The 21,394-nt window shown below is 37.6% G+C and overlaps 2 protein-coding genes across 18 annotated transcripts in view; one reads left to right on the top strand and one right to left on the bottom strand.

Moving 5' to 3' along the window:
* Positions 1–755: 755 nt before the first annotated feature.
* On the bottom strand, positions 756–2,333 carry tnni1c (troponin I, skeletal, slow c). Its single transcript, XM_055174984.2, has 6 exons — positions 2,276–2,333; positions 1,938–1,979; positions 1,718–1,849; positions 1,513–1,602; positions 1,230–1,412; positions 756–1,051 (listed from the first exon to the last, which is right to left on the bottom strand). Exons 3-6 carry the CDS (start codon positions 1,826–1,828, stop codon positions 950–952), a joined length of 486 nt encoding a protein of 161 aa, XP_055030959.2. The 5' UTR covers positions 1,829–1,849; positions 1,938–1,979; positions 2,276–2,333; the 3' UTR covers positions 756–949.
* A 3,711-nt stretch (positions 2,334–6,044) lies between these two features.
* The window catches only part of c2cd5 (C2 calcium dependent domain containing 5), a 41,780-nt gene continuing 26,430 nt past the window's right edge, over positions 6,045–21,394 (top strand). For 7 of the 17 annotated variants that reach the window (XM_055173877.2, XM_055173874.2, XM_055173875.2 and 4 more), the window contains exons 1-12: positions 6,045–6,299; positions 7,141–7,242; positions 7,761–7,847; positions 7,928–8,099; positions 10,186–10,281; positions 11,681–11,836; positions 12,006–12,210; positions 13,118–13,291; positions 13,878–14,032; positions 17,617–17,817; positions 19,781–19,869; positions 20,999–21,107. In XM_055173877.2, coding sequence (XP_055029852.2) covers positions 7,153–7,242; positions 7,761–7,847; positions 7,928–8,099; positions 10,186–10,281; positions 11,681–11,836; positions 12,006–12,210; positions 13,118–13,291; positions 13,878–14,032; positions 17,617–17,817; positions 19,781–19,869; positions 20,999–21,107 — 1,534 coding nt within the window. In that variant the 5' untranslated portion in view covers positions 6,045–6,299; positions 7,141–7,152. Of the gene's footprint in view, positions 6,300–7,140; positions 7,243–7,760; positions 7,848–7,927; positions 8,100–10,185; positions 10,282–11,680; positions 11,837–12,005; positions 12,211–13,117; positions 13,292–13,877; positions 14,033–17,616; positions 17,818–19,780; positions 19,870–20,998; positions 21,108–21,394 lie in introns of those variants that run through there. The other 10 variants (XM_055173885.2, XM_055173882.2, XM_055173881.2 and 7 more) reach the window with 5 other exon arrangements.

Below are 21,394 nucleotides of genomic sequence, written 5' to 3'. Positions count from 1 at the left end.
TCAGAGCTAACTACAGATTAGCTGGCCAATCAGGGACGCAGAGCTTTTCAAATCCGTTTCAGGAAGAGAGTAAAATCTGGAGGTACAAAAATGTACGGTATGTGGAACATAATGTGTTTTTTTTCAACCATTAACCACACAAACACATTGTATACAATAAATACACAAAATACATTTTTAGCAATGAAATAGGTGCCTTAACAAAATCTTATCAAGTGGTAACCAAGTGGAATAACAATAATGCAGTATTTTCGAATAATTCAATGGCCCGTCAACAATTATTCCTTGTTTCTGGAAGACTATGACTTCCAATTTTTTTATTATAAAATAATCCTGAAGATCTTGCTTATCTGTTACAGGTATGTTTGATAGTGATGGAAGCACTTCAAGACTAAATCTGCGTGAGATTATTCTGGCAAAGACCTGCTGGCATATACAATATGTGCATTTGTTCCAGAATAAGTGATCTGAAATTGTTTATACAACAGAAATTGGACACATCTCTGAATATCTTTCTTAGATTTGATGCCAATGACCTGGAAAAATAAAGCAATTCAGTAAATATTTACATATAAATATTTATTTATCTAAAGCAACTATTAATTCTCATTAAGCTCATTAAATATTAATTGATATAAAATCCCTAAAGTTGCATAGATTGAAGCAAGGTTGGCATTATTGTGTGCCGTGATTATTGCGTGGTCTGTTTGTGTCATCTGAAGCTTATAGTAGTTCTCATAATGAATCACAAACAATTGTAGCATCACCAAAATTTTAATGACCTAAAATGGATATAAAGCGTGCCTTACAGTAACATTAAACATCTTCTCTCACTATTTCTTTTTACATTCAGTTAAATTAAGTGTTTTTCCTTCACTATGCCCTCGTTTCTAATACATTAACAAATCCGCGAAACATTTACACAATTATAAACACATATACAATCCGCTCACTGTCCGCCACCAGCAGCATCGAACATTTTCTTCCTGCCCTCCATGCCTGACATAGCCTCGACATTTTTACGCCAGTCGCCCACCTCTGATGATATAACCTATGAAATAAAAATAGTGTAGTTATATCCAATCTGGGTATTCGCTCATGAAATTCTTGATGTGACTTAAAATAGTAATGAAAGGTCCCTATAGCTAAGTATAGGAAGTATATAATGTATAAATAAAATAAATGGAATGATTTGTGTTGCATGTGTTAAGTATTGTGCGTGTGTGCACCTTCTCTTGTTTAATGTCCTCTTTCTTCACAGATTTGAGGTTGGCCCTGAGGTCCATGGAGCCCTTGTGTTTGGAGCCCAGCAGAGCCCTCATCATCTCATCAGCAGACACACGGACCTTCCTCAGGGCCGGCTTCTTAAACTTGCCACCTAAATCTTGCACCTTGAGCTTCAACTCATGGATCTTTGATGCACACCACAAACACACACAGATGTTCGCTATAGGAAGTGCTCATCTCCTCTCGGTGTCTATTCAGGAAATGTATATAAAACTTGCCACTCACATCTTTGTTGTTTTTAACCACTTTATGCTCAAAGTCGTATCTCTCCTCGTCCACTACGTCGATTTTGGAATGAAGTTGCCGGCACAGTGTCTGCGCATATGCAAAATATTTTATATGTGATGGGCCTTTTTTTGTGATGCTTTTATCTAAAGCAAACAGTGTATTCAGTCTATAGTTTGTGATTAATAAATGTTCATGTACTGACTTGTAGCTCCTCCACTGAGAGACCAGATAAATGAAGGGGTGGAAGCTTCTCGCCCAGGTATCTCACTTTCTCCTCATCACGATTGATCGTCTCCTGTTCCAGATCCTCCATGGCTCTTTGAAGCAGGAGGATCTGAGAAAACCGCTGGCATTGTAAAATACATACTGCACATGCATACAGGTAAAGATATATGTCAGTGCATCTATTACATGCACACTACCTTAAGAGACAGTTTTCGTGATGCAGAGATCTTGGACTTGGGCTGAAAATAAAAATTAATTAATTTATTATGTATTAGGTTCTTGCCTAGTCAAGTATTTAAATTACTTAAAAATAAATTCATGTTTCATTTAAGTGTTATGTAATCTTGGGTTATTTTTAACCCAGCGTTGGGTCAAAAAGGGACAAACACAGCTGTTGAGCATTATGTGCTAAAACAACCCAGCATAGGTTAAATTACAACCCAGCAGGTTGGGTTCGTCCCTTTTGCGTTGAAAATAACCCAGCATTTTTTTTTAAGTATGACTAAATAGAACCAGATTTTCTGAACATAAATACCTTGGCCTGTACCCGAGGGTTAAGCGGAGCCGGTGCCTTTGAAAGAAAAACAAAAATATTTTTTCAAGTATAAATAAAAAACATAATATATGCATCAAATTATCTAAATTAGAAAATCTATATTAAAGATTTTAACCCTTTCAATAGGCCTAATGTGTTATGTTTAGTTTAAAAAGTGCAGTATGTACTTACATCACTACAAATGTTGTTTGTTGGAGGGGACAGGAAGGAAAAAGTACAGACATCAAAGTTACATTAATAAACCATTGCATTAAATTATAATGCAATGTGTTGACCTTCACAAACCATCATAAATAATATAGAATAATGCACACTTACTCGTCCGCCATTGTGAAAGCTGTGAATAAAAAAAATCACATACAGTATAAAATCCAAAATAACAACATCGAACCTATTTAAAATCCATGAGCTAGTTTGTTCACATTCTTAGTCTAAGCTGCAACACAAATGACCTCAAAATAGCAAAAGCATATAAAATACCTGATAGTTTAACAAAAGCTGTCCTGTTCTGTTCCTGTGTTGTAAGCTTTGTAGGATACAGTATTAGTAGCAGGAACCGAGAAAGTTTCTTACCTGAGGTGTTGCCTGTGGGATCTAAACAGCTTCTAAAAGCACAAAGGCACAGAGACTATTGTTTTTATGTGTGACAGGCACCAGCTTTGTAATTTTAGCTCACAGGAATGAGAATGAATGGACAGCTGTCCTCAAAATAGCTAAGACCGACCACTGTGTGTGTGTGTTCGGGTGTGTTTGCATGCCCTATGCCACAAGGACAAAGCAATTCAAAGCTAACTATATATCATGCCTTTACAAAATATATTTTTATATGCATCTCTGTGCATTGTAGCAGCCACAGATGGCACTTCCTTGTATAGATATATTTAAACAGCAATGAAATAGCATAGCCAAAGAAAGACTAAAGAAACATTACATCAACTACTGACGAATGAACATCAGTCAGACATATTTGTAAATTCCTGGAAAATTATTGGTTATAAACCTCTTTAGGAGGAGCCCATTAATCAAATAACAAACATGACATGGGACGACATCATCTTTATGGAATGACATCCAGACACTAGAGATACTGTTTTACCCGTGCATGCAGATTTACTTAAATCATAACTATAATAAACATGCAACTCTAGTAAGATACTAGAAAGCTCCTGTCCCCCTCGGTGTTGACACAATTTATTCTTCCAGTAGTCACACAGGCCAGAACAATTGACACCTGCCCACCCTCACATGCTCGTAAACAAACCTCACTTCCATAAATACTCATTTGAAATGCCATTTGTCCACCAACCCACGACTTGTTCCACAAAAGTAGCCCAATATGTTTCTTCTCTTTATAAAATCAATAACATTGTTTAGCTATTAGTAATATACACCTTAATCTTGTACTTTTTTTACTTATTTAAACAATAAGATTTGCAGAAATTTGACCTGTTGAAACATTTAGAAACGTGTCTTATCTACAATCAGTCTAGGAGATCTGGCAAACTTTTACATGCAGGTTATTTGTTTACTAAATTCTTCGAAAGTCTGTTTGAAATGTAATTGTAAAACAGTCTGTTATCTATTTATTCAATAACCTTTCTATACTGAAAGCAATTCTTCCTAGGCCACGTACTGTTGCTATGACTGTTTGTCTGGCAATCTCTGTGAGTGAGCTGTTCTGACAGTTTGGGCAGTCAGGAATACCACTCATGCCCCCCTGCCCCTGCATTTTTGATCCAATATTAGCACCTTACCACTTAAGGCAGTTTAATTAGGTGAAAAGGAAGATCTGATCTAAGATAAAAACTAAGCTGATATTTATGAGACATTGATCCTCAAACAGAAGCACATAAGGTAGCTTACAGTATATCCTGCTATCACACACACACACACACACACACACACACGCACGCACGCACGCACACACACACACACACACACACACACACACACACACACACACACACACACACACACACACACACACACACACACACACACACACAAACAAAAGCACATATATGATCCTACCATCACAATAAACACATACACTCACACACTCACACATTATAGAAAAATCAAAATGTTGACAATATGTCAGGGGGAAGTTTTATATTACACCTTCTCATGTAAGACATCTTTTAAATCATATTTGTTATGCAGTCTCTTTTGACATTTGTTTTTAATAAATAAACAAAATTATGTTTATGATTATGCAATTCCAAGTATTTTTGGCTAAAACACACTTCAGTGACAGCCTATGGTATGGTCAAGCTAACAGTATTAATTCGTTATTTACACAATGCCAACCTGTGGTTAACCTCTTTTACATTGTTAATACTGATTTCAGTAACTGTGACATGATTAAGTTGTAGAGCATTGCATTTCAGTGCAAAGGTCATGGGTTCGATCCCAGGGTATTCCATACGTATAACATGTAGGGGTGAGCGGGGCAAACTTACATGGGGTTAAATGTAATTTATTTAATTTAAATGTAGTTATTTAACATAGTTACACAGGGCCAAACAATCTGTACTTTTGATCTTTTCTCTCAATGTCAGAATTACAGCCAATATTTGTGAAAAGTTGTGTTTTCGTCACGATATAGGACAAAGGGTGTCCTGAATTTGGTGATGAAAGTAAATTTCTTCACCAAACCCAAATCCAGTTATTTTACTATCAACACACTAAATACACACTTTAATATCATTTTGAAACATGTCAGCAACTCCTAATAATTTGTAGCTTTAAGAATTTCTTTAACAAAGCGGGGTTTGTTGCTGGTGTAAAAAGATGATTAATCTTACTAGAATTTTTTATAATGATAGCAGAATCTGCCAAATCTGTAAATGTAATACAGCAAAGTATTCCCAAGCAACATTTTTCACCTCAATGTTATGAGTTACACCAATGTAGTGAAATTGTTTAAACTCAAATCACCCTCCTAATGTAATAGTTCAATTATGAGGAGAAAAATAAAATCAAAACAAAAGAAAATTTGTTGAATTTTTACCGAATATTTTATACAGAGTGGAATAACCCACCTTTGGATAATTTTAAAAGATTTAGCTCTGAGCGCAGTGGGATTACACTTAAAGGGATAGTTCACTTTAAAATGAAAATTATGTCATCATTTACTCATCCTCGTGTTGTTCTAAATCTGTATGAATTTATTTTTTCTGATCAACACAAAAGAAGATATTTTGAGAAATTATGGTAAACACACAGCAGATAGTGACCATTGACTTCCATAGTAGGATTTTTTTTTGGAAGTATTGTGATAAATGATGGTAAGCACCCAGTTGACGGTACCCATTAAATTCCATATTTTTTATTCCTATGAAGTATTGTGATAAATGATGGTAAGCACCCAGTTGACGGTACCCATTAAATTCCATATTTTTTATTCCTATGTAAGTCAATGGTCACTATCTGCTGTGTGTTTACCATCATTTCTCAAAATATCTTCTTTTGTGTTCATCAGAAAAAAATAATTCATACAGGTTTAGAACCACATGAACATGAGTAAATGATGACAGAATTTTCATTTTAAGGTGAACTATCCCTTTAACACTTTGATCCTCAACTATTGGTGGAGTACTGCACTGCATATGCGATTATTATGATGATCTTTGCTTGAATTAAAGACCCATTTTCATCATAAAAACTCATCTGACCCACAAAACGTGTGAAACTTTTTCTTGTATCACGTGTAGAACGCTGTCAAGCGCGACCCGGAAGTGCTATGACGTTCCCGCCCTGGCCACTCCCACCTGCGCGAGGGATGCGTCTGATCTTGCGCTAGACCGCATTCTGACAGACGATTTTATTTATAAAATTAGCAGTATAAACATATACATTTTGATATAAATCCGCTTAAAATGGATTCCATAATCGATGCCGAACCTTCCTAAATTCTGATCATGGCAGAATAAGCGTTTTAATCGACGACAGGGTCGATGGAGAGACTTTAACGTCAGATTGAACCGCTGAGGTGAACCTGGTAAGCTAAAGATCAAAATGATCAAATATTAACTGTGTGTAATTTATATAACCACAAATCACTCAAGAAACATGGTTTTGGTGTATGTGATCACACCGTGGTTTTATAAACAAAGTGAATGCAGGTAAACCGCTAAGTAACTGCCCGAATCCTGCAGGGATATGCATATTTGTTAAATTATAAGGATTACCTGATTATTTCCTACACAGATGTTTATGAATTGTAAATTTGTGTCTAATATAATGCTGTAATATGATAATTAATGTAACGTTAGTTCTTAAAATAAAATGTATAATGTTGAATCTGATTTGAGTAAGTTGGTGCTGAGGTAAACCTCATTATATATTATTTTCTTTATAAGTAATAATTTTTTCTCTCTAACGTGCAATGTATTATATATACACAAAATACATGCCGTTATGTAAAAAAGTACTAATTAGTATTATATAATTATTTGTTATTCATCTATCAATTTCTTTATTTTCAAGTAATCCTTTATTACTAATTCTGTTATATAAGCTGTTTGCTATATAGAGTTTAATGCTTGATCGTGGATTAAACATTTGATGAGATTTCCCATCATCACAGTCCACTGTGTTGTTTAATTGAAAACAGGAATGTAAAGACATTTCTTAAATTAATATCGCCAGTATTTATACATTATTAAGTCAAACACAAATGAAAACAAGCTTGTCATTGCCATAACTGACCTCTTTGTCCATCCTCTTACCTGTCAAAAGCACCTGTTGTGTCTCAAATCTGCTTTATGTCTGCTATTTTCAGTTTATGCTTAATTCAGAGCCTAAATGTTACATTTCTGTTAATGTGTGTTCAAAACAAGACTCAATGAACCATGCCTGGGAAATTAAAGGCGAAGATTGTTGCAGGACGGCACCTGCCTGTCATGGACCGTGCCAGCGACCTGACAGACGCCTTTGTAGAGGTCAGTCAGGTTTCAGTATGATATATTAATCATACTGTACATAAGATCGTCTATATGTCTGTATTACTATGTATTATAGCAGTGGTTTTCAAACTGGGGGCCGCGAGATGGTGCCAGGGGGGCCCCAGTTTTATGACATTTTATGTAATACATTAATTTATCATGAATTCTGTGCAATTAAACCTAAAAAAAATAAGGCTACTAACCAAAAGCACTACTTTTTTGTATAATTTAATGTTTTTTTTATTAAAATGTTGAGTTTTAGAAAAGTTATTTGTCACAAATTTTCTTTGGGGGGCCGCGAAGGAATGCACCATACACAAGGGGGGCCGCACACTGAAAAAGTTTGGGAACCACTGTATTATAGCATCATAAAGGCTGTGCCTCAAAACCAAGCAAGCTGTCTAACCGAGACCCAATGCCGTGGTATGTTTAATTGTCTGATGATGCCAAAATATGCTTTGAGACAATGTCCTTGTTCTGTGACAAAGCAGTGTTTATGATATTGTGTCCCTCAGGTGAAGTTTGGAAACACAACATTCAAAACTGACGTCTATCCCAAGTCTCTAAACCCTCTGTGGAACTCAGAGTGGTTTAAATTTGAGGTTAGATAGCCTACTGTCTTATTCTGACTAGTATTTTGTACTCATTTTAAGTTAGTTCTCTCTCTATCCCTTTCCCTCAGGTGGATGATGAGGATCTGCAGGACGAGCCTTTGCAGATAACAGTACTTGACCATGACACGTACAGCGCTAATGATGCCATAGGAAAGGTGTACATTGACATCGATCCATTACTCTGCAGCGAAGCTGCTACTGTTATCTCTGGGTGGCTCCCCATCTATGACACTATACATGGTGTGTATCTGCTATAGGTCTGGTATGTGATCCGTGCTGGCAAAATGAGTCGAAATGAGCAAATTTTCAAAAATGAGTTATTTCTATTTTAACATTCTCTTTTTATAAAACTTCTTATAAAAAGCACTGGAGCGTGCAGTGACACTTTGGTAGCACTTAGCTCAGTTCATTCAATGGTACCAAACAGAGATGAAGTTAGAAATGACCAAACCTGTATCTGCTATAGGTCTGGTATGTGACCCGTGCTGGCAAAATGAGTCGAAATGAGCAAATTTTCAAAAATGAGTTATTTCTATTTTAACATTCTCTTTTTATAAAAACTTCTTATAAAAAGCACTGGAGCGTGCAGTGACACTTTGGTAGCACTTAGCTCAGTTCATTCAATGGTACCAAACAGAGATGAAGTTAGAAATGACCAAACACATCAACGTTTTCCCTATTTGAAACGAGTAGTTATAAGACCAAGTATGGTGGCATAAAATAAAACGTGGCCCTTTAAAAGCTGGTTAAAAAGGGTAACAATAATGTATGGCGGAATAGCACTTTTGGGAGTACTTCAACTTGGCGCAGTCAAACTCTCCAAGGGGAGCGGATTTTTCAGGCGAGTCAAAGTACTCCCAAAAGTGCTATTCCGCCATACATTATAGTTACCCTTTTTAACCCGCTTTTAAATGCGCCATATATTTTTTCTCAACAGTTAACCAAACATTTCCGGTACTTAAGACATAACTGATTATTTCTGCCTGAATTCTTGTCAAAGCAGATATTTTAAAACTGTAATTCTGTGTATATGTGTATAGACGGTTTCAGCAGTAACAACATAAACGAGCGGCTTCCATAACTTCCGGTAAACTCCGCTAAGAATAAATAACAACAAAATCTGTTTAAAGTAGTTTATTTACATAACAAGCAAAATAAACAACACGTAGATTACCTAGGAGACCAAAACATTTGTTATTTTTGTTTAAGAGTTCAGTTTCAGCAACTAGTCAGACCAGTAAACAAACTAAAACCGGAAGTAAAGTTCGGACCAGACGCGTAATTGTGTCACCGTACGCACGTCCGATGAAACTGTCTATATATCGGGGTCGCGCACATGCACGTCTGTGTGAAAGCTTCAGATCTGTCAGTTAACGCGAGGAAGATTGTTTTCGAGTCTTGTCACTATTAATAACTCTTTTAACATCAATCAAGTCACTAACTTTATCTCTCCTAACAATACTTTTAACATCAAGCAAGTCCTGCACTTTATTTTCTAATTCCTGCATGCTTTAAAATCTAAACCAAAATGTCAGACGGCCATGTGGATGGACACGCAGCTTTTCTATTAGTTTAAGCACTCACACTTCAAAAAATGACTTTTTTTACTTAGTATTTTTGTCTTGTTTTCAGTAGAAATATCTAAAAATTCTTAAATTAAGATGCTTTTTCTTGATGAGCAAAATGACCTAAGTAAAAAACTCTAGTTTTAAGACAAATAATATACAATTTAAGTGAAATTGTCCTTAAAACAAGCAAAATTATCTGCCAATGGGGTGAGAAAAAAAATTGTGAAATAATAAGATTTCTTTTTTCTTAAACACTTAATTTAAGTAAAAATTTCTCACTCCATTGGCAGATATTTTTGCTTGTTTTGAGCATAAATTCACTTAAATTGTATATTTTTTGTCAAAAAAACTGTATTATTTTCTTAGGTAATTTTGCTCATCAAGAAAATGCATCTTGATTTAAGAATTTTTAGATATTTCTACTGAAAACAAGACAAAAATACTAAGTAAGAAAGTCATTTTTTGCAGTGTAGAATGGTATACCTCTCCGAAAACGTACAAATAAAGATAATTTTAGATGTTAAATGACTATTTAAAGCATTGAGATCGCTATACGAGGGCTTAATGTACTTATTTTTATGAAAACCTCAATTTTGACCAAAAACGACATTTATACTTTCTTTTGCTTCTTGCTCAAAATTAGACTGTGCGCATTCCGACTCATTTTGCCAGCATGGGTCACATATAGACGAGACGAAGAGCTTTTATATTGTGTGAGGGAATTGTGAGGTGTGCTATAATGACATGCTGTCTTTTAGGTATAAGAGGAGAAATCAATGTATTGGTGAAGGTTGATCTCTTCAATGACCTAAACCGCTTCAGGCAGTCGTCATGTGGAGTTAAATTCTTCTGTAGTAAGTATCAGCATTTTTTTTCCACTGTTGGTCCCTTTTCTTGTTTTTCATGTTAGGATTGCCCTTGTTTTCGCCTGAGTGTCAAGTTGATACTGAAAAAAAGTGTATCTCTGTATCTCTCTACAGTTTATTGGGTCGGGCCCTTTTTAACTTTATCATTGGGTTGATCAGAGGTCGACCGATTTATCGGCCGGCCGATTAATTGGACGATTTTTGGCATATTTAAAAAAATCGGCTTTTGCCGATTTGCTGCAGAATTAGGCCGATTAATAGGCAGGCGCATCTGCGGGCACCTAAGCGTTGTTGTAAAACTCGTGATGATGCCTCTTGCTGCAAGCAGATCGCTCCCGTGTGCGTGCAGCCGTGCCTTGTTCACAAACAGCTTTAGTAAACGCTGGCGGGATCGCGGGCATTAAGCAGCCAGTACAACAACGCGACGGGCTTATGTCTCGCGGTGCACTGTCCATGCGAAGATTAGGCTCATTTCATGTGATTAATGAGTGATGATTTTTGTTTGCGTGACAGAGAGAGAGCAGAGCCGCGCGCGCACGCTTTCTGTCTTTAAACTGTCTCCCTGCTTTTATTACTCAAAACAAAACTGACTCGATGGCGAAAGGTCGGAAGACCAAATCATATCCATCGAGGAAATGTTTTTCGTGTTGTTACAGTAACACTTTCTTTACAGTTTTGCGCTGCTCAGCCTGGATTACAACACATGCGTCCGATTCGCGAACTGACTCCTTTGAACGGATTCGTTTGAATGAACGGTTGAAACAACAGATCTGTCCCAACACTAACAAGACGTCACTGTCAGCACAATCAGTCACTTATAGCGCCTCGGAAATGAGAATGTAAATGTGTTGAGAAAGATTTGCCCTAAATAACACTTTATGATGAATAAATAATTTATCAGGTATACCAAATAAGGATTTTATCCTACAAAGCAATAAAAAACTGATCAAAGATGATGACAGCAGAGTGTCAGGTAATATCTGTGTCTGATAAATGCATGGTGCAGAGGAGGTTGTAAAACTCTTCAGAAAGACCAGTCATAATTTTTTTAAATACCTTGACTTAAATAGTGACATTTTTACATTTAAAATATCTGCTAATGATGAGAACATTTTGATTATTATGTACATATAGAAAATCGGCCAAACATATCGGCCATCGGCTGCCCTGATTTCTAAATATCGGCATCGGCCAGAGAAAAAGCCATATCGGTCGACCTCTAGCGTTGATGATATGATTCTGCTATTGAATATTTGAAGAAGTGATATGTTGTTTTGCATCTTTGAAATTTGTCTTGATGTTTACTTCAATAAATACTTAAAATGTAATTACATTTTTAAAATTCAATTTATGAATATTTTTGTTAATATCTCTCTTTTTCTACCAGCAACCTCTATTCCCCGATGCTACCGTGCTGTTATGGTTCATGGCTTTGTTGAGGAGCTTGTGGTAAATGAAGATCCAGAGTACCAGTGGATCGACCGCATCCGAACCCCTCGTGCATCTAATGAAGCCCGACAGAGACTCATCTTCCTTATGTCTGGTACTATTATACAGTGTTTTACTTCTGCTATTATATAAAGTAGGGGTTTACACTGTTTTTGGGTTCAGTCCTACCAGAATATTTAACTGTGTCTTTATATGTACGCGTCTGTGACCTCCGAAAAGATATTCCTGCAGTTTGTGTGTGTAAGCGTTTTTTGTTGTTGTAGGTGAACTTCAAAGGAAGATCGGTCTGAAGGTGCTGGAGATGGGTGGGAACACAGTGGTGGGGTACCTGCAGTGCTTTGATCTAGAAGGAGAAACTGGCCTTGTGGTCCGTGCCATCGGGACAGCCTGTACTCTGGAGAAAATCAGCACACTCCCTACTACAAACACACATCCCAGCAACTCCTCTCCTTCAAAAGACATGAAAGAGTAAGTGTAATACACAAACAAACTGGATATCGTGTAGTTTAAGAAATATCCATGTAAATACGTGCACGATATGCTGTATCAGCATTGAAATCAAAAGATCAAATAAACATTCAATGTATTTTAGTATAATTATATTCATGCATCTAGGCTGTGCATTTTACACCTTTTTTATGTGTTTTTTCCAATGTATGCATATCTTAACGTATCTTGATTTTTATTTACAGATACTCATTTATGTACAGATGTTATTTATTGTAATAAATGTATTTATTCCCAGCATAAGGGAAAACATATTTGGTTACAGAGATTAATGCAACCTGAATGATAAAAAATGCTGTACATTTTATTCACTTTTTGTTCATAGTTATAAGTCATTATGAGGGCGTGTGTGTGTTTGTTTATGAGTTGCTTTTGAATTCGTTGAATACAGAAATGCATTCTCAACACACAAACACACCACCCTTCAGTCCTGTTCTCCCCTGCATGTCTTCTTTCTCTTTCTCTCGCTGCTTTCCCTTTTATTTTTTCCTGCATGCTGCATCTGCCCTCCACTAGCATGTGTTGGCATTAAATGTTAAATTTTGTGCAAGTCCAAACTAGGCGTTCTGTTTGAGTCTGTTGTGTTTTGCATTTGTGATCATATGTTGTCTTGATCTCTGGGGGGCTGTGAATGTTTAAATAGCTGTGTCTCAAAACCTAATAAGCTGCCTATCTAAACAACCCTTTTGGGCATCTTTGACCATCTATGTAGGTCACGGAGTAGGTTTTGACACACACTGGTCAGTACGTATCCATGTTTATGTGCGCATGTATGTCAATGTCATATGTAGATGTTGGTGTTTTTTGTAAAGTCGGCATCGGGAATGTATGAAATATCCGCAAAACACATGTGTATGTGTATGTGTAGCTCTCCGCAGGCTGCTCCTTCTACTCTCGGATGTCGTTCCACACACAGCAGTCCGGTTCACAGCGCCAGCAGTCGTCTTTCTCAGGGCTTCTCCGTTTCTGTGCCAACACTGCTTTTTGCCGGTATGAAACCCAGACACAGGAGCTCAGAGGCCCCCAGAGCCAGACAGTGTAGGCAGGTACCCCATGACCCCTTTAGACCCTGCCACAGCCTTGCCGAGACCTCTCACCACACCCGTTCTTCATTGGCAGTCAGCTATGACATCATCAACCCCCCTCCCTTCAGCTACCAAAGCAAACATGACCTCTGACCAATCAGTAAGCTGCATTCAGCTGTCACTCACAGGATACATTTTTAAATAGAGATGTGAGTGTGGATTCAGTTTTAGGTTGTGCGTTTTTGTTCCTTTTTTATTAGGCAGGCCTCTAAAAAAATAAAATCACGTCGACACTTGTTAAACAAGCGTTCTGCTTTGGTTGGCTGAAACGCGCTGTCTCATTTTGTGCTTTGTTTGGGAGGTTTCACAGGGTGTTCCCATTTTTTCTTTTTCCTCTGCTCGGCTAACATCACATGCTTTCCCGTCTCTTCTCATCATACGCTTTCAGCAGCAAGCAGTCAACATGCTCTTTCTACCTGTATCTTTCCCTTCTCCTCGCACACATTCACATGCTCACAAAAGCACGCAAACGGGCACAGCGGTCTCATATGAACCTGTGAGTCCATGTGAGTTGATGGAGTGTGTTCCTCCCTGCTCTCATAGGCCAGTTTTTGGGGAGGAGGCCACAGGCGTCCCGTTACCCTCAGGACCTCCCACCCCTCTGAGAGCACAAACCTTCTCTTCCTTCTCCCCCTCCAAGTCCTTCAGCCGCCAGTCGTCCTCCTCTGACACCGAGCTCAGCCTCACCCCCAAAACCGGTAAGATACTCCGGACCTCTGCCAGAACCTCTCTCTTTACGGCCCTTTGTAACACCAGTCTTGCTGCTGATTAATATCAGTGCACTGACCCCAGTGTCTAGGGCTATAAGCAGAGGGTGTAGGGCACAGTGTCTTCATTTATCCATTATTTTTTTGTGTTTGTCATTTATATTTTACTGTTTATTCACTCTACAATTTTTTGTTTGTTTTGATTTGGCTTTTTTGATCAGGATCTGTGGGAAAATTATAAAGATGATCACATTTTAAAGCAGCTTTGAAGCTCCACAGGCTTTCCTAATGTGGATGAGCCCTTTTAGGGTGTCATAGCATGAGCAGTCATATTCCCTCTATTTCCCCCCCTGTTTGACACAAAAAAATCACACATGACTAGCTGCAAAGTGATATATTCTGTGTTCAGAAACTATAAAAAAATATATATACTATATTGATAAACACCAGGGCAACTATCAGTAGGAGTACAACATTAGAGAAAATTGGTCTGTGTGTAGCTCCTTCTGCTCTTTATAAAATCCCAAACAATCCCAGTTTTAAGAAATCGAAACTGAATGTTTATATTTACCTAGTGACACATTTTAGCGTGGGATGTGTTAAGGATGGGGCAGTGCAAATTATGTTGGACAAACAGAATACCTGTAAGTAAACAATGTTTCCCATTTCAAAAAGTCATAAAAGCAAAAACACTTGGGGGGATAGTTCGGCCAAAAGTGATATTGAGCCCATGATTTGTTCGTCCCGGGGCCGTCCGAGATGCATATGTCCATCGTTTTTCAGATTAACACATTTTCAGTTATTTTAGAAAATGTCTTATATCTTCCAGCTGTAGGATTTCCCGCAGAAAATTTGTTAGTTAAGGTGGTAGGGTTGTGTGGGGGGCGTTTTCCAGGGGAGTGTCAATCATAGGGGCGGGGTGTACGGGTTATGATGAAAATGTAAATATTTTTATTTAAAACACTCGAATAAAACTTAATTTTGAAAAAACTATGATAAAAAATGAACACATACTAGATTATTAATGAATTAAATGTTTTTACCTCTAACGGGAATAGCTGCGTGATGAAGTGAAACTAAAGGGTTAATAAACACAAACTAAAGCAGATGTTGTAGAACGTCTGGCGAACGATGATAGATTGTAAAAACTGATTATTTCCCACCATTAATTACATTATCTTAAAGGAGTGTAACTACTTTAGCATAAATAATGCACATAAATAATGTGAACAAGAGTGCTCAACAATTATATCTAATCAACAGGCACATGAAACCTAGCTAGCAGGTTGCTCAAACAACAAAATCACCACTTACTTTAAATTTGCAAGAACTATAGACTAATACAATAACAGGCTTAAATAAACCCGAAACATAAGTACACTCACAGTTCTCACGGACACGTGTTTTATCAGCTGGCTATCCTCCAGAGATGACAGACCACGTCTTTATCTCATTTCGGACGTGTGGTGCACATGCACGCTCGTGGTGTGAAGCGTGCCCGTATTCTCCAAAATGTTTTATTAACTGGCTAGTTATCCTCCTGACAGTGACGGTCCGGTCCACGTCTTTCTCATTTCGACCGTGTGGTGCGTGTGCCCGCTCCCGGTGTAAAGAGCGTACGCGCTATTCTCCGAGATGATCTGGACGGCCTTTTTTGCAGCTAATTTTTTTTTAACAACCTAGTTAAGGCGGTAGGGTTTCACAGCTTAGGCGGGCCGCCCCAACTGAAAAGTGCTGCGGGAAACCCTAAGCTGCTAAAAGTAAAGTTATGGGGTCCAGCTCCTTCAAGTCCAAAAAATGTGCATATATCCAAACGGCTACAGCAGGGCTATTCAATTAGTTTTTCGTGGGGGCCAGTTCATGAAAAGCATCACAAATGAGGGGCCGGAGAAATAACAGTGATGTAACGGAGATATACATTTTCCTACATTTAAACATACTAATGTTATATTCACATAAAAACAAAATCAGTGCATTGTACAATAGGCTTTTTCTACAAACATGTATTTTCAGACTGCATTCAACAACATAAGTGCATTGTTAGATGTCTAAGTAGGATTTTCTACATCCAGACATGTTCATATGTTATTAATAAATATTTTAAATAAATTAAATATTTTTAAAATTGCATAACAACATAAGTGCATTGTAAAATGCCCAAGTAAGCTTTATTCTACATTTAAATAGGTAAATAAGATCCATATCACACTCATTGAGAATTTAACTTATTTACTCACTTAAGTACACATAACAAAACAGTTTATAATATGGAACATAATTGTTTTAAGCTGTTTTTTGTCAAAGCTAATTATTACAGTAGCCCTATTTACACTACAACCGCCATCTTAATAACTGGCAAACATTAGGCTAGCTTCTAATAAGACAGAATATGTTTTTAGATTTCGCAAGAGCAGTAAAATCAGTTGTATGTTTGTCAGCGCGATGCACATACAGTGGTGCAGGTGCTGGGCTGTGAGCGATTAACTCGTTTTAATTGCATTCTTGTGTGAGAACGATGACTCGCATAATATTTGAGCATTTAGTCTGCTTTGAATTTTGGAGAAACTTTTTGTCTAGTTCACAAAATCGTTTCAACGAGTTTCCTTTATTAAGACATCTAACGTAAATGTCATTGTGGATAAGCAAGTCATTGAGCTGACATATCAGACAACAATTGTCGGAAAAGGCAGTGTTTTTAAGCTGGAAATACAACAAATAAAGTTAAAACAGCCATAGAGACCGGTCTCTTAACTCACCACTGTCAGCTATTGCATCTTGAGACGCGGGCGCGAGCGGGGGAGACCAAAGCGCGAATATAAACACGTGACACAGCTGCTCGCACCAGTCACGTGACTCGCGCTCTGCAGCTCATGCTGTATGAAACAGACGCACGCGCATAAACTCGTAACTGTACGGCCCGTTCTCTAACTTACTAAAGTTATTCTAGAGATGTCTTTTTTACAGACTACATTAAGGGCCGGATCAAATTACCTGGGGGGCCGGGTTTGGCCCGCGGGCCGCCAATTGAATAGCCCTGGGCTACAGGATGATAAACAAAGGTAGAAATATCCATATTTAAAACTTTATAAATGAAAATAACTAGCTTCCGGTAGCAGCGCCATCTTAGGCGCACCGCATTCAAGATGAGAGCGTATGCAGGTTACAGAGGTTTCTCTGCTGCTGGCCTGTGCCCTTGCCCTCCGCATTTTTCATACGTCACTAAGAAAAGTGCACATTTTTTGTACTTGACGGAGATGGACCCTGTAACTTTACTGTTTAGCAGCTGGAAGATCTAATACATTTTCTAAAAATAACAGAAAATTTGTTTGTCTGAAAAATGATGAACATAAGCATCTCAGACGGCTTCGGAGTGAGTAAATCATGGGTTTAATATCATTTTTGACCGAACTATCCCTTTAAGAAAATTATTTTATCATTTGGAAATTATGCCTCTCTGTTAGTTTCCTCTCTTTCTTTCTTTCCCATTTTTTTTGTATAGTTCAGCCCCTCATTCCTGTTCTCATTTGATGTTTCCACCTCCATACTCTCCTTCTCTCTCATTCTTTCTCTGTCAGTGAGGATATTTATGTCTCCCAGTTCTCCTGCTCTTGAGTGCGAATCATCTTCCCTCCCCTCTGCCTATCTGCCCCGCCACTTATGGCCAGGGATGGCCACCAGGAGTACAACTCCTCCCCCACTCCATGTCAGCCAATCAGACACAGCCATGCTGAGAAAGTGCGTGTTTTTCAGTGAGGAACTGCTGCTGGCGGCCTCCGGTAGGACACACCCTATAAACCTTAACCTTTGACCCATGGCTGCCGTGACTGCCTCCAGTGTGACCACACCAACCCATGTGCTACCCCTGGCACGCCCGTTTCTGCATACATATACTAACAAATGTTTTTATTGTTACTTGCCTACACACATAATTTGATAATGATAGAGCAATATGTGACCCTGGACCTCAAAACCAGTCATAAGGGTCAATTTTGAGAAATGTGAGAAGTATTTGTTAGGACAATATTTGACTGAGATACAATGATTAAAAAATCTGAAACTTGAGAGTGCAAAAAATTGCTGCATCCACTCACACAAAAAAGGGTTGATATATTTACGGTAGGAAATTTACAAAATATATTCATGAAACATGATCTTTAAATAATATTCTAATGATTTTTGGCTTGATAGAAAAATCAATGCAATGTATTTTTGGCTTTTTCTACAAATAACCCTGTGCGACTTACTTTTGTGGTCCATGGTCACATATGGTGTCTTATGAGCCCTTTAAGGGACTGTTAACCCAACAACGTTTTCAAAGTTAAACGGTGAAGTTTTTATGCAGTTTGTTTACACGACAACAGCGTTATTGGGTCCTTAAATGCAAACTTTTGAAGACGGGTGTTAAAGTGCAGGTTTTTGATAATGACGCCTTGTTGTCTCCTTGTAAACTACGTAAACTGAATCTGTAATAGCGATGGTGTCCTGCACGTGTTCTTTTACTGTTGGTTTACACCAGATGCGAGTTCAACGATTTGCGCGAGTAGATTACATACAAAGTCAGACGCGTCCTCGCGTGGGGCAATGCGAATGACGTGATATGGGTGGCGCGTTTGCCATGAAAATGCCCTATTCGCTTCAAACGCGTCTTCGCCCAAGTTGAAAATATTCAACTTGAGCAAGAAATTCGCATGACCGAAGTTAAATCCCGCGAGTAATCTAGAACGAGCAACGCGATGCGATTGCACCCTTCGCATTTTGTGTAAACCCACAGTTAGTCTATGGGCATGCGTGAGTATAACCAAAACAACAGTGGCAGTTTACAGGATTGTGTTTGTGCTGTTTTATATATTGAGTTTATTAACGCGTCTTCAACAAATAGTTCGTCACTTTTTAGTACTGGATCACATGTAGTAACTTACCTCATTGTATGTCTAAACAAAACAGATTGATGCTTTTGTCCTCTTGACTGTCTCTTGATTATCTCTCTGTGGAGAATACGTTATGTGCCTGCGTGTAGTGTTTCTTTACAAGGTAACATCGCCATCTACTGGCCTGACAAACATAATGCAGCATATTTAGTCGTCTTCGTCGATCCATGTAATTGCAATAATTTGATTTTTTTTTTACTACATCGTTGTCATGTAAACAAGGCCACATTTAATCGAATCCCACTTGCATGTGCGATGTGAGTCTGAATACTATAGCAGACTAAACTTAAAAGAAACAGCACCTCTTATTGGTTGGCTCCAAAAAATCTGAAATGTTCCTTGTGCCTGGGCTCTGAGCTTGCGTGTCTGAAACTAAAGTTTGTGTCTTAATCTGAGAAGTAATACTGCCGGTACTGAGGTTGCTTAGTTAGTGAGTGAGTGATAATGAGTGTTACAATGTCTATAAGTTTAAAAGGTTGATCATATTTGTGAAATACTGTTTTCCAGTTCTTTAGGATGTAACGTTGCTTGCACATTTACAGTTTAAATTAAGATGGGTATCAAGATTATGTGTTTTACATGCCGGTGTATTCCGACTAACGTAGAAATATACAAGGGGTTGGATGTTCAGATAACTCTGATATTGATCTATAGGAGGAAACTGTAAGGCTATTCCTATGCATGTAAAGTAAATGCAGGGATTGATATATTTTTAAGCGAATGCCTAATGTATTAGTAATATTGTGCTTGTGTCCCTTATGTTTTCTATCTTATAACATCTGGATTTTTGTCTCCTGTCTGTCATTTACAGGAATGGGCAGTGGTGGCAGTGCAGGAAAGGAGGCGGGGCCTCTTAAAGCTCTTCTGAGACAGCAGACCCAATCAGCACTGGAGCAGAGAGTAAGACAAACACACACGATTCTGTGCATGCCAGTTAAATTTTACAATGTTTTATCAGGATTTATCTTGTATTTTGTTCATATTTAACATGTTAATTCAAGCAGTTTCTTTATTGTAATTTATTGGATTTATAAATTTGTGTGTATGAGGCTCTTAGCAAAAAAAATTTATGTAATGACCTGCTATTGCTGGCAGTGCTGCTTACTTGTCACTCACAAAACAAATAGATTTTATATTTCATTAACATTTCTTAAAAAAAGAAAAAATTAAATTTCAGTGTTGATCAAATTAAATAGTTTCTTGCTCTGTCACTCTCTCATCGAATTTCAGGGAGTTTCATCATCCTCTGAAGCGTTTGTTAGGACGCTGGTATGTCTGGAAAGGGCATGCCAAAAGTTTTGATTTTGTTGAAGATTTTTTCATTCCTATATTACTTTTTTTTTAATCCTTCCTGCTGTTTAAGCCTGTGAATTGCAATTCCTGCATCTGTTCTACTCTCCTACAGACTTCATTGTTCATCAAACCAATATCATGTCAGAATTGTCACCATTGGTTTAGGCGTCATGTGATGTAAAAGGGTCTTTTGTACTGTAGATGCAATGCTTTGATAGGCTTGTTAAATTTAGGAAAAATGTCCTATCATAACTATATTTAGTTATGATTAATGTTATTGAGGAGACGGTGTTTATGAAGGCTTCTTCTGTGTTTTCACACTTATATGGAGAAAGACATAGTTTCTGATAACAATTTTGTTTGGGCTTTAAATCAAGACTTCATTAATATTCCTTACATCTATGCATATGTTGAATTAAAATCTTGCAGTTTAAAGACAAACCTATGTATTGCTGTGACCCCATATGCATTTAAAACATTTTGTGAAACTTAGATTATATCTTCTGAGAAGTCCTGATATATTGCACTCAACATAGTTGTTAACCAGTAAAAAAGCTCCTATAGTTTGTAAATCCCTCGATTTCGGCATGTCTTGTTTTGTGTTTGCAAAATATAAAGCATAATTGCATGACCAGAATCTTTCAATTTTGCCATTACAGGCATTCAGCTGCCAATATTGTCCAGTGGTTTATCTATCCACTTTATATAACCACTTTATTACCTTTTTGTGTTTCAGGAATACCCCTTCTTCACGCTGACCTCCTTCCCTCCTGGATTTCTTCTTCACGTTGGGGGTGTGGTCAGTGCACGCTCAGTAAAGCTTCTGGATCGAATCCACAACCCAGGTAAGACAACTCCAGCACAAAATATAGTAAAATACCTGCATCCTATTTACACATGTACAAAGCATAGATATTTTAAGCAATAAAACACAACATAAAACTATTAAGGATGAACTTTTAAGCATGCAAAATGTATAAATAAGTATTTTTACACGGACGTAGGCACATATAAAGAATAATTATAAATTGAATGGTGTTTTTACCAATCAACCATAAATAACAAAGTATGACCACGTAAGATAATGCCATACGGAATTCATTACCAAACATATTAGCAAGCAATTTACATA

This window comes from Misgurnus anguillicaudatus, chromosome 15 (assembly GCF_027580225.2).
Source record: "Misgurnus anguillicaudatus chromosome 15, ASM2758022v2, whole genome shotgun sequence".
Lineage (NCBI taxonomy): Eukaryota > Metazoa > Chordata > Actinopteri > Cypriniformes > Cobitidae > Misgurnus > Misgurnus anguillicaudatus.
This window is presented reverse-complemented; position numbering and strand designations above follow the sequence as displayed.

Excerpts from the sequence above, each read along its gene's own strand:
- tnni1c (XM_055174984.2), bottom strand. The coding sequence starts at position 1,828 with ATGGAGGATCTGGAACAGGAGACGATCAATCGTGATGAGGAGAAAGTG. Across the intron at positions 1,603-1,717 it reads TCTCAGTGGAGGAGCTACAA|ACACTGTGCCGGCAACTTCA; the intron begins GTCAGTACATGA and ends GCATATGCGCAG. Across the intron at positions 1,413-1,512 it reads TGGTTAAAAACAACAAAGAT|ATCCATGAGTTGAAGCTCAA; the intron begins GTGAGTGGCAAG and ends TGTGCATCAAAG.